This window comes from Lipotes vexillifer, unplaced genomic scaffold (assembly GCF_000442215.2).
Source record: "Lipotes vexillifer unplaced genomic scaffold, Lipotes_vexillifer_v1.1 scaffold704, whole genome shotgun sequence".
Lineage (NCBI taxonomy): Eukaryota > Metazoa > Chordata > Mammalia > Artiodactyla > Lipotidae > Lipotes > Lipotes vexillifer.
This window is the reverse complement of record NW_006771640.1, coordinates 77364-89331: the sequence shown is the minus strand read 5'-3', so window position 1 is coordinate 89331 and position 11968 is coordinate 77364. Positions and strand designations below refer to the sequence as shown.

The following is an 11968-nucleotide window of genomic DNA, read 5'->3' as shown; positions in this document are numbered from 1 at the left end:
GGGGGGGGTGCGCAGGGGGTTGGGCTGAGGAGAATGCCTGGGCCTTGGCAGGAGCATGCACAGGGGGCTGAACTGGGGGCGGGTCTGGGCCCAGGCTGGGCCCTGGGCTGGGTCAGAGTCTGGGGTCTCTCTTGGGGCAGGAGGAGTGGAACCACGTCCACCTTGCTCATCCTGCAGAGCTTGGAAGATGTCTCCTGCCTGGAGTACAAGGTGGCTTGGGACTTTAAGGCTGTGACCGGAGGGGCCTCCCCAGCTCCCACTACCTGCTCCTTCCACAGTCCCCGTGGAGCCTCCGTGGAAGCCCCAGCCCGTCCACACTGAGGCGGCATCCGGCAGCACTTAGAAGCCTTCTCATCTTTTGTGTCAGGTATCTGGGAGTCAAGGTGGTTTGGGTGCCCGAGCAGGAAGCTTGGGCGATGGCGGAAGCGGGAAGAAACTCTTGAGCACAGGTTCTTGGGATCCACGGAGCAGCGCATGCGCATGCGATGGCTGCCTACACAGCTGGCTTGCTTGTCTGCGGGGAAAGGCGAGATGGGTCAGGGCCTGGGTTCCTGAGGGGCTGAGAATCAAGGCAGGGATAGAAGAAATGGGACACGCCACATCCCCTGAGCCCACGCTGGCACCCACTCACCTTTGGGGAAAATACGATGGAAAAATGCCCGCAGGAATCTCTTCAGATGCCTCCAGAGCTGAGGGAAGAAGCGGAGGGGGGAGGCCGGGAGCAGGGTGAGCCCTGAAATCCAACCCTTGTCCGGCCACACCCCAGCAGCCCTCCCACCTCAGCCCCTTCAAGACCCCAGGGCTCCCCCAACCCCGCTGCCCAGATCCTGCCCTGACCATAGTCACCAGGTTGATCCCCACGATGAGGAAGATCAAGCTGACCAGGAGCAGAAGAATTGGGTCTCCTTGCTCCTGGCATTTCCTGGGGATGGGGCCAGGGAACAGCTCGCCTTCGTAGTAGGTTCGCTCACCCATGGCCGCGGGTCCCAGGACTGCCTGGGGCCCCTGCCCTCCACTTTTAACTGGGAGCCAGACTGGGTCATAATGGGGCAGGTGGTGAGACCACAGTGAGGGAGGGGGATTCCCTGGTAAACAAGGTCAGGTAAGCTGAGCCTCGACAGTCAAACAGGGCCCAGAGGCCGGCACACCTCCCCTCGAGCGGTCAATCATTCGCTCACCGCCTGCTGACTCACTTGTTCAAATGACACATTCCGTCTCTCGGCCCCTCCTGAGACTAGGAGGACCTTGGCCTCAGAGGCCTGCGGGAGGCCTGGCTGGAGTCCAGAGCCTCAGCCGGAAGGCCTGGCTGGAGTCCAGAGCCTCAGCCTTCTTCGTGCCCTTCACTGGGCCTGGAGCTGGACCTGCCCAGATGTGGAACCTCCCAGTTTGGAAGCAGCTTCTTGTATGAGGCTCTTTGGGGACAGGGACAGCTGAGACACAGAGGAGGTGCCCAGAGACCAGTGGTTTGGAGTCTGCAGCTGCAGATCTACTTAGTGCATGGTATAGGACCAGGAGGGGCCTGCTGGCAGGACTGTGGCCACTAAACCAAAGGGACCCTCAGGCCAAGAAGGGGACACTGGCTTCTTATTGCAGGAAGCCAAGGGCAGGGACCCAGGCCGGCAGAAGGAGTGGTGCTTCCAAGCCACAGACCACCAGTGTTTCCTGGACTCTGGCGCTCTTTATTCCTCTCTCCATGCCCTGCCACCCCCCGCCCCGCCCCCATTTGCTGCTGGCCAGTTCATTTTCCCAGTCTGACTCCCGTGCAGAGAGGGCCTCGAGGCCAAGGTGGAAGGTAGCAGCGAGTTGGCCCGCGCTTGGCTCTCCTGCACTTGTCGCTTCAGCTCCAGGCTGTCATCACCTGGTAGTTGGCATTGCCCCCCCGGGTTCCGGCTGAGTGGCATGAAGGTGGGCGGGGGTGGAGGGTGCTCGGTAGCCTGGACGTCGGGCAGGGGCTGGGAGGGGTGGAGGAGCAGCGCTGAGCTGTGAGCCGGGGCCCGCTGGTACGAGGCCTCGGCCAGCACCGTGAGGGAGGCAGATGTGGCCAGAGGGCGCCGCACGGGCAGTATCTCGGCCCATTGGCTGCCCGGCGCCACACCTCATGGGGATCCCGGGAGTAGTTCAAGTGTCCTGTGGAGGGGTGCGGGCTGTGGTTGGGCTGGCTGTGAGCACAGCTGGGGAGGCTCCGTCCGTGGGCCGGGGGGGAGTTGTGCTGCCAGGCTTCGGGCCGGCAGCCCCAAGGCACCAGAGCGGATGGAGGCTCATAGCCCTCCAGACCATGCCGCCGCTGATCCCAGGAGTCATACGGGAGCTGGCCCCTTGAGGGGTAAGTGCTGTGCCCCCCAGGGACCCACGAGGGGTTAGGGGGCAGCCGTCGGGGAGGTGGTGGAGACGAGGTCCACTGGTCAGCCTCCACGTTGCCCCAGATGCGGGTTGGTGAGCAGGGGGCCCCGAAGGACCGCAGCCTTAGCTCGGATTTGGCCTCCACACGCTTGCCCATGTGGCGCAGCTTAGACGACAGGTAGAGACAGTGTGGTGGCAGGCTGGCCAGGATTCCACCCTGGCGGCCCCAGAGGCCCATGTTGGAGGGCAGGCCCATATGCTGGTAGAGCCCTCCCCAGCACCCCCACGGGTACTTGGGTTGTGAGAAGGAAAGATCATCCTCCTCCTCCAGGTAGGAGTCCGGGTCCTCCCGATCAAAGGAGGGCATCGGCCGCAGCTGTGACATCCCGTGGCTGCGATGCGGCCTACGGAAGCCTGAGCGGCTATAGAGGAATTGTCTGTGGTTCTTCGGCCTCCGCTGGTGGTTGCAGGGGTGGCAGCTGCAGCTGCGGCTACGGTTGTGGAGATTATGGTAGGAGGACAGGGAGTAGCAAGTGGGCCGGGCCATCTTTACTTCCACAGGGTCCAGGGTGCAGTGGATGTGGACGTCTTGGGCCTTGGCTGGAGGATGTTTGGGGGAACTTTCACAGGCCTGCGAGATTTCATCTGGGGGAGGCAAGAGTCCGTGAGGGCAGGGCAACTGTCAGAAGAGTTCAGGGTTGGTAACCTGGGGGCCTGGGTTTCTAGGGCCCTGGGAGCGGTGGGGGCGGGGTGCCCCCTACCTGTCTTCGGTACTTACTTTTCTGATTAATCCAGTAGATGGTCTTGTCTAAGGCATTCTGGAGCCCATGCCATACCTGGGGTGGGGTGGGGTGGGGTGGGTGAAAATGAAGGCCAGGCTCTGTACCCTCACCCCCTCTCCCAGCCAAGACCGTTCCTGCAGACGGAGGTGCAGGCTGCAGCTGGTTCCCACCCTCAGCCCTCTTCACCCCTACTGGTGGTCCCCAGCCATCGCTGACCATAGTTGCCATGCTGATCCCAATGCTGACAAGAATGACAAGGCCCAGCAGCAGGAGTAGGAAGTCCTCCGCATTCTGGGTACTTTCTTGGTATTGATGGCAGCACCCCAGGTTGTCATACCAGAGCCAGTTTTCCATGGTGGGGGGGTCCTAGGGCCACCTGGGCCGCAGGCCGCGCCCCGCCCCCCCCACCGGCCCTGACCCACAGTGCACTCATGCCAGGACCTGGGGACACCCACCAACAGGTGAGGGAACATGGTCATAATGAGGCACATTGGGAGGACACTCTGATGGGCCAGGCTGACTCAGTAGCAATGGGAATCTACATGTGGGAGCAGAGGGACGGAGCGTCTGAGGCCATGAAGTTGATCCTTGGTGTCCACGTGACCATGAATAAGTCACTTGGCGTCTCTGAGCCTCAGTCTCCTCCTTTGTGACATGGAAGGGCTAATCAGAGGAGTGAGGGCACACAGGGCTGTGTGGAGGCAGCCCTTGAGAGTGTCCTCAATATTTTATCCTCTGCTCCAAGCCTTCTCCAGTATACAGGAGCTTCGGGTTCTGACTGGGGAACTGTGAGGGCCTGGGTACCCTCACTCTCAGCCATCCCTCCCCAGAGAAACCAGGGCTTCAGAGGGACCACACCTCACCTGTAGTTACAGCCTAAACCTGGGCTCTGGTAGGAGCCGGACCTCTGAGAGACTGAGGCCATGGGCATGAGGGTCTCCACTCAAGTGCAGTACTGCCTGGGGATCTGGAATGGGATTTGGGGGGCTTCCCTGGGCACTAAAGAACAGAGTAGGGGCAGGTGGGAGCCTTGGAACCAAGAAGGGCCTGGGAAAGGGCTGAGGACAGGGCCTGGTGAGGCCAAGAGGTTGATGAGGGTCCTCAGGGCTCTCTAGGCCCTGTTGCCAGGGAGATCATTTCCTTAGCAACCAGGCTTCTGGGTGCTGTGTGGGCCCTGGCACCCCCCACACCACCACAAACCACCTCCTCTCTTCTTTTTGTTCTTCTCCCAGTCACCTCTCTGTCAGGGAAGGGTATACCTAGGCCTTTCCCGTCCCCTCAGCCGTGCTGGATCCAGAGACCGGGGGGTAACAGTGGGACAGGGCCTCCACCTCCCTGGTCAGCTCCCGCAGCTGCCGCCTCACGTCTCTGGCATTATAGGCTATGCCCCCTGAGGAGTGGCGCCGGGGGATGTCTGGGACATGGGCTGGGCCCAGGATGGGTGGCTGGGCTGGCGAGCACTGCTCCTGTTCTGCTTGGGGCACCCCCCAACCGTTCTTGTGGCTCAGGGCCTGAGGGCTGTGGGGCGGGGGTTCACAGGGTACGCGTAGGCCTCTAGGCCCAACTCTGACTGCCTCTCTTTTGAGCGGCCTTCCCTCTACAGTTTGCTGGAAGCGGATGGTCTGGGTAGGTGGCTCCACAGCATCCTGGGCCCAGGGAGTCCAGAACCCCTGGGTGGACTGAAAGCCTTCCCAGTCCTTGGGGCAATTCCAGTTGTGGGAGCAGATTGTTGTGTGCTGATGTGGGGGATTCTCGTCATCGTTGTCAGTTGTCAGGGGCCCAGGCTACGGGGCGGTGGGCACGGCGTGCTGAAGAGTCTCAACGGCGACGGCGGCAAGTGGGTGGGGGGGACACGGTCATTTTCACAGGGTCCATGGTGCACCGAAGGCAGACCGCAGGGGCGCTCTGATTCGGGGGCTGGGTCTGCTTCCCAGGTGAAGCTTCTGTGGATCAGGGACAGGTGAGAGGCTGGTGGGGAGCCTGGCTCCTCCAGAGATGGAGAGGCAGGTTGCAGGAAGAGAAGCTGCATAGTTATGGTGTCTGAGCAGGGAGAGCAGGAGGGGAAGGGGCCCACTTAAGGTCAGGGCTAGAACACCTGGTTTCTGCCTTTCCTATTCCCCAACCTCCCCATCCTCCACTTACCTTTCTCACAAATAACACGAAACACTTGGTGTAAGAAGCCACGGAGTCTGCGCCAGAGCTAGGTGGGGGAGGACACAGTGACTCCAGGCAGGCCCCCGCCACCCGGCCTGCCCCCCAGCCGTCCTGCCAGCACCCTTCCACCCGGCCCCACCCTGACCAGTGTCACCATATTGATGCCAATGTTAACACAGATGATGAGGCCCAGCAGCAAGGAGTTGCCCAGGTCCTGGCAGTTGCCCAGGTCCTGGCAGTTGTTGGTGCTGGGGCTGTGACACGAGGCCCACCCGGGCCGGGGCCACTCAGCCGTGGCCATGGGGGTCCCTAGGGCCCCAACCTACTGTGCCCACAGTACCACTGGCCGCCTTCCTGTCCCAGAGGCTCCTGGGGGTAAGTGGGTCTCAATGATGTGGGGCTCTCCCTCAAAATGTGCCAAGAGGGAGAGTCCTGGGCCTGTGTTTGACCCTCCAGCCTGGGCCAGGGCTTAGCAGAGGCCAAACCCTTCACCTTGCATGTCTCTCCTGTAGCCAGCCACCTGCACCAGCCCATAGGCCCTCTGGCCTGTTTGGTGTCTGTCCCCATCAGCCCCTGCCTGGTCCTCTACGCCAGGCTCTGACCTCTGCACAGACACTGGTCCTGATCTTAACTCCCCGAACAACCCCATTACCAATGACCACCTCACCCCAGCACCCACTCCCCCTTTCTCCCTGACCTCAGAGCTGTTCACTGGAAAGGGCTGTGGGCTCGGACCCCCTCCTCCTCCCTCATTGGCAGAGTCACTTTTCCAAGGTTTGTTTCTTTAGAGCCCCACCCCTACCTCCCAACATAACAGCAGGCAAAACCAACAGTTAAACTTTTATATTTACAATATTCTCTTCATCTTTTGCCAGGTTTAAAAATGTGTACAGAGCCGCAAAGGGTTGGGGTGGGGACATGGGATTGTCAAGGAATTGTTCTGCGGACAGGGGCTGGGCATTGGAGTCTGTGGCTGAATCATGGGGTCCCCCAGCCCCCTCCCATGCCCCAGTTTGGGGGGCATCTGTCTACAGGGTTCAGGGCCCAGGTCCCTAGCATTTAGAAGGCAGGGCTGTTTGGAAAGGAGCTAAACCAGGCAGGGGGAGGGGTGGGGAAAGAACTAAGTTCCCATGGGTGGAGGTGGGGGCATAAGGGACAGTCAGGAGGCAAAGTTCTGGGGAGCCAAGACCAGGGATTCGGGGGTCAGTGGAAGACAGCACTCCACCCCCTATTCAAATTTGGCACTAATGAATCCACAGAATGCCAGCAGACGACGAGGATTGGCTCCTTCTCGGCTGGTGTCCCTTGAAACCCTTCCCGACATTGTTCCTTTCCCCAGAGGCCCAAACCGTTTCTCTTTGGGCAGTCACCTTACACACACCCTTTCAGATCAAATTCTTCCTGCGGGTGTCTGCCCAAGCGCCGTCCCGCACTGCCCCCTCCATCTGTTCCTCAGTGCCGCTGACCCCGTTCTCTCCCCCAAGCTGTCCGGGAAGCTTTCTCCCCTGCCCTCCTCCCCTCCCCCCTCCACCGCTCCTTTCCTTCAGCCCTGGGGGCCCAGGGGAGAGGGGGCAGGTCAAAGGAGGGGGGGCAGCTGAGGGGAGAAGCTGGCTTGAGACCAGGAAGGGATGGCTTCAGAGGGGCACAGCGAAGGGGGGAGGGAAAACAGGGGCCGAGCGGGAGGGATGAGACATGGCGAGAAGAGGGAGGCAGGCGGGCCCCTGCGGCGGCCGCTCCCCCTCTCCTGTACCCTACCCGCCCTGGCCCAGGGCTGAGGAATCCTTGGCACGTTTTGGGGGGGCCTTCGCCCCTCAAACCCACCTCACCAGTTTGGCACGGATGAGCGACGCTCTGCGCACTGAGGGAAGAAGGGCTGCGCTCACCGCGGTGAGGGCTTTGGTCAAACACGCACGGCCCCTGTGGGTGGCAGGTGCCACGCTGCCCCCCACCCCCCGAACTCTAGCGGAAGGAAGGGCAGAGCTTAGGCTCTGTTCACCTCCTCAGGGTTTGTCCCCCCCCCTCAGCTTCTGTCAGTTTGAAGTCCTTTCACACCTGCTGTGTGAGAAGTTAAGTGCTGGGCCTGAGGCCCTAAGATGCAGGGAAGTGCTGGAGAGAAAGGGGCCGTCCGCATGGGAAAGCGTACATCCGCGTGCAAGAACATGTTTCCACTCAGAAATGCGTCCTGGACCCAGGGGGCGACACGTTCCCAGCAGCACAGGGAGGCAGGATCTCCTCCCTTCCCCGCGGCAGGGAATGTGTGTCTGTCACCTGTGGAAGGCGGGGCCTGCCCGGGGGACACCGTGCCTCACCTCACTTGTGCCACGGGGGATACACATGCTTCGCTGGGGCGGGAGGGCTGGGGGCAGGGCAGAGGGGCTGTGATTTCCTCGCTAGTTCCCAGGCGCCACCTGCGTCGCCCGGTGGCCAAGGGTCGCTGTTTGTGAACACGCCACTTCCAGGGTCTCCAGGGGGTGGGAGGAGGGAGGAGGTGAGGGCACAAATCCCCACAGAAATTCTTTGAGGGAGCCAACATGTGTCCAGGGCGGCAAAAACCCCTCACCCTGCACATGGTTTCTCAGCCCCTCGTGAGAAAGCACACCTCCACGTGGGAAAATACTTCCACGTCTCCACACACCGAAGACGGGTGTCCAGACGACGGAGGGGAAAAAACACCCCCCCAGTCGTTCAAAGGCCCAGGTCCGGAGAAGAGAACGGGCCACTCCACGCCGGAGAAGCGCACACATCCCGGCGAGGAAACCCATGTCCACCTAAAGCTCCTCGACGTGTGACAGCTCCACACGACAAAAGCCTGTCGCCAAGTCCTCCTCCCTGCCTTCTGAGCTGGCCGGGAGGGCCGGGGAGGGGGGCCTCCCCGAGCCGCCCCCTATACCCGAGTGGTGGAGTGGGGATGGGGGAGCGTGTTGTTGTGGCTGGTAGCGGTGGGGGGAGGCGGGGGGAAGGGCCCAAAGGGATGGAGGGAGGGGGGCGGCGGGGGAGGGGGTGGCCCCAGGCCGCTGGGCAGCAGGGTCAGGGCCCCGGGGGCCAAGAGGGGCAAATCGTCCGGCGCCCTGCGCAGGGCCAGGGTGTAGTCGGGCGGGCAGGCGGGGCGCAGGGCCTCCTCAGGTTCCGCCCCGACGCCCCCGCCCCGCTTCAGCTGCAGCGACACCGGCTCCTCCTCGGGTGGCAGCTCACGGCCGGCAGCAAGGAGCAGGGGGGCCCCGCCGGGCACGCCGGAGCCCGAGCCGCCGTGGGGGCTGAGCCGCCTGCACCGCAGCTCCTGTAGCCGGTCCCGCTTGTAGTAGAGGGCGGCGAAGGCAAGGATGTTGAGGAAGAGGAGGGAGGCGCCCACGGCCACGGTGACGCTGAGCTCCGTGGAGTAGTCTCGGGAGTCCCCGGGGAAGCCGTCGTAGGCCCGGGGCCCGGCTCAGGCTTGCGCTCGGGCGGCAGGGTGGCCGGAGGCGGCCGGCGGCGAGTGCCGGGGGCACCAGGGGGCGGGTGCGGCGGCCAGCGCGTGGCGTAGGAAGGGAGGCGCGTGGTGGTGGTGAAGAGCTCCGTGTGCAGGTTGTGCAGGTGCGGCACGAGCTCCAGCCAGAAGGCCACCTTGTTGGCGCAGTAGTTGTCGCGCACGCGCGGCTTCAGGCCGATGTGCAGGGACTGTTTCTCCTTGCTGTTGAACTTGCTTCACACCACCTCCTCGAAGCGGCTGGGCTTGGTGTGGATGAACTCGGTGTCCTGTGGCACCGGCTGGTTGGGGTCGCTGTGCACACAGGGGGGCAGGGAAAGGAGGAGTAAGGGTGAGGCTCCCATGAAAGGCAGGGGTGGGGGCGTGCTATGGGAGGAATGGGGAGAGAGATGGACAGAGATGCAGAGAGCTGGGGAGACGGGAAGAGAGACGGAGACGAAGAGAGAAACTGCCAGAGACGGACGGACAGACAGACAAATAGGGATGAAGCCAGACTGCCAGAGACAGTCTGAGATGAGGACAGAGGGGCAGAGAGGGCAGAGACAGACCACCAGTGACAGAGGCAGAGTCTGAGACTGAATAAGATAGAGACATATGGAAACAGAGACACAAAAGGACATGAGAGACAGCCAGGGGGAAACCAGAGAGTACAGAGAAACCAGATCAAAGCAAGCAGAGATATCAATAGATTTCAAGAGAGAGAGGCAGAGACAGCAATAGACAGACAGACACAAACCCTCACACACACTCAGATACACAGATGGGAGCACCCAGACAGAGGGCCGAGCTCTGGGAAGAGAAGGAGAGAGCTGGGTGGGCAAGGGAGGGAAGGAGAGACAGACACGGAGCCAGAGGCACCAAGTGAGCCCGCCCCCCAGAAAAGACAGGGACCTCCCTGTCGAACACTTCTGCGTCTCCAACACACACGGAGGAGCTGTCTGGCAGGTGTCTGAGTTGAGAAGGCAAGAGTGCCTTGATGGAGGAATGATGGCCGTGTGAAGGAGAGGGAAAGAAGGGGCTGAGCCCTGACCTGCAGGGATGCCCGACCCAGCCCCTCTGGCCCTCACCCGGTCTTGGCGAAGTTGGTCCAGTAGGTCATGACCACGGCGCTGAGCATGACATCATTCTTGGAGAAGTTGCAGGGGAAGAGGTCGGTGGCACCCACCATGGGCACACCAAAGATGTAGGGTAGCTCATCCCCGTGCGCTGCATCTGCCCACTCGGGCCGGCCCTCAGCCTGGCAGTGGTGGTAGAAGGTGTAAAAGTAGACAGGGGACTGGTAGTCAGCGTGCAACTTGGCGGTGGCCACAGCCGGTGCCACCCACTGGTGGCCGGTAAAGAGCGCCAGCAGGGTCTTGCCACATCTCGCCATTGTCCCTGTCGGCCCAGTCTGTGTACATAAACTTGATGGTCTCCCGCAGCACATCCTTGCCCTCCGGGTAGCCGTACAGGTTGTCCACAAAGTTGGAGACGGTGAGGTCGAGGGTGCTGGCGGACACGCCGTCCTCGCTCTCCGCCGAGTCCTCCACGAACTTTAGGCCCTCTCCCTGGTTGACACCGATGACCATGTCGTAGGTGAGGAATTCTCCCTGCTGCATGAGGATCTCAGGGTCATCGGGGACTATGTCACCGTCCACCACAGGCCCAAAGGCGATATGGTAGCTGGGGAGAAGGGGTCAAGGTCGCATCACCTGTTCACCGGCCTCCTCTCAGCTCACAGCCTGCTGAGTCCTCTGCTCAGAAGACCCCTCTCCCCTAGTTAAAACCTTCTGAGCCCTTCAGGGTACTTGACCTCTCGGGAAGTCCTCCCTCAAGCACTTCATGGAGCCTCATGCACACTGGCTCTGTTTAGGCACCTCCGCCTAGGGAAGGCTTCTGGGAGAAGGCAGGGCCCCGGGAGGGCCTTGAAGTCCACCTCTCCTGGCTAAATGGAATGCTTGTGTCCTGCGGGCACCTCTCACCCTCAACCTCCTTGGAACCAGCAAGGAGAATGGAGGCCTGGACCGGGCCCTCTCCCACCCCCATACTGGGCGGGCTGTACGTCCTGGTCCACAAGCTCCCGAGAAGGCTTCCGGCGCAGACACTCCACGGCCTCGGCGCTGTCCTCCCGGTCACAGCCCACCTTGGCCGCCAGCAGCCGCGTGTACTTGAGCGGCTGGTAGTTGACAGACCAGCTAGAAATAGCAGTGCCACTCTGGGCGATGGCCTTCTGGAACAGCCCTAGCGGGACAGGCAGGCTTTAGGCTGGGCTGTGTCAGCCTGAGGGAGAAGGGGGACCTGGTGGGGTTGGGGGTGTGAGAAAGGGGACAAGAGGGGCAGGCTGAGGAGGTGGCTGGTACCTTCCGAATGGTGGGAGAGGATCAGAAGGTTGACACAGGAGGCCCCTGCCCCAGATCCGAAGATGGTGATGCGCTCGGTGTCGCCCCCAAAGTGGGCAATGTTCTCACTGAGCCAGCGCAGGGCCTGGATCTGGCCCACGAGCCCGTAGTTGCCGTTTGCAGCCTGGTCCCCAGTGCTGAGAAAACCTGGGGGTAGAGGAAGAAAGGGGGCTTCCCGGGGGTGTCACAAAACGCTTGCCCTCTTTCTGGGCAGCTCAGTCCAACCCAGAAGTCATTCTGCTTCTGCTGGGTTTAGAGGAACCCTGCCAGCAGGCCCTCCTCCCAGACTCCAGCCCCTAGAGTTGGCTGCCCACCCTCACCAGGCACCCCAAGCCGGTAGTTGAGTGTGGCTACAATGACGTTGCCGTAGGTGGCCAGGACAGAGCCATCGAACGTGTTCCCGGTGCCCTCCATGTAGGAGCCACCATGCAGAAACAGCATCACCGGCTTCTTCCTGGAGTCCCGGATATCTGCGTGGGGAGGGGGCGGGTAGGTGGGCCAGGGGGTGGGGGACAAGGACACAGTCAGACCAGAAGCAGCACCTCCCAGCTCCCAGGCCTGCTGAGTTCCAGCCCAGAGCTCAGGGGGCATGTCACTCCCATCCCTGGGGGGCAAGACCGGATTCCCCTCCCTCCCTCCCCAGCTAGCCCTGGCAGAAGATCCCTCCCCACCTCCTGCCGGTGTGCCCTACAGCACTTCTCCCCATGCCTGGCAGACCTTCCAAGAAGCCGAGCAGAGGCAGGGCTGGGGGCTGGCCCTCTTCAGGGCATCTGCTGGACCCAGGGGAAACCCTTCCCCCCCACACAAACAGCAAATCTCCTTCCTGCTCCTAGGAAGAGCGAGCTCCCAAG

The 11968-nt window shown here is 62.1% G+C and overlaps 3 protein-coding genes across 3 annotated transcripts; all 3 read right to left on the bottom strand.

Annotated features, from left to right (window-relative positions):
• Positions 1 to 1679: 1679 nt before the first annotated feature.
• LOC103070874 (uncharacterized protein C17orf74-like) lies at positions 1680 to 3476 on the bottom strand. Its single transcript, XM_082931208.1, is given in 4 exon segments — positions 1680 to 2077; positions 2080 to 2985; positions 3119 to 3176; positions 3339 to 3476. Coding segments are annotated over 4 exon segments (1500 nt in total).
• Positions 3477 to 4354: 878 nt separating this feature from the next.
• Positions 4355 to 5577, bottom strand: LOC103069595 (spermatid maturation protein 1-like). The gene is given in 6 exon segments (XM_082931197.1): positions 4355 to 4656; positions 4659 to 4696; positions 4698 to 4889; positions 4891 to 5065; positions 5265 to 5322; positions 5422 to 5577. Coding segments are annotated over 6 exon segments (921 nt in total).
• A 2583-nt stretch (positions 5578 to 8160) lies between these two features.
• On the bottom strand, positions 8161 to 11600 carry LOC103069322 (neuroligin-2-like). The gene is given in 7 exon segments (XM_082931193.1): positions 8161 to 8690; positions 8693 to 9033; positions 9807 to 10100; positions 10102 to 10401; positions 10767 to 10959; positions 11079 to 11264; positions 11438 to 11600. Coding segments are annotated over 7 exon segments (1965 nt in total). The 5' UTR covers positions 11559 to 11600.
• Positions 11601 to 11968: the final 368 nt, after the last annotated feature.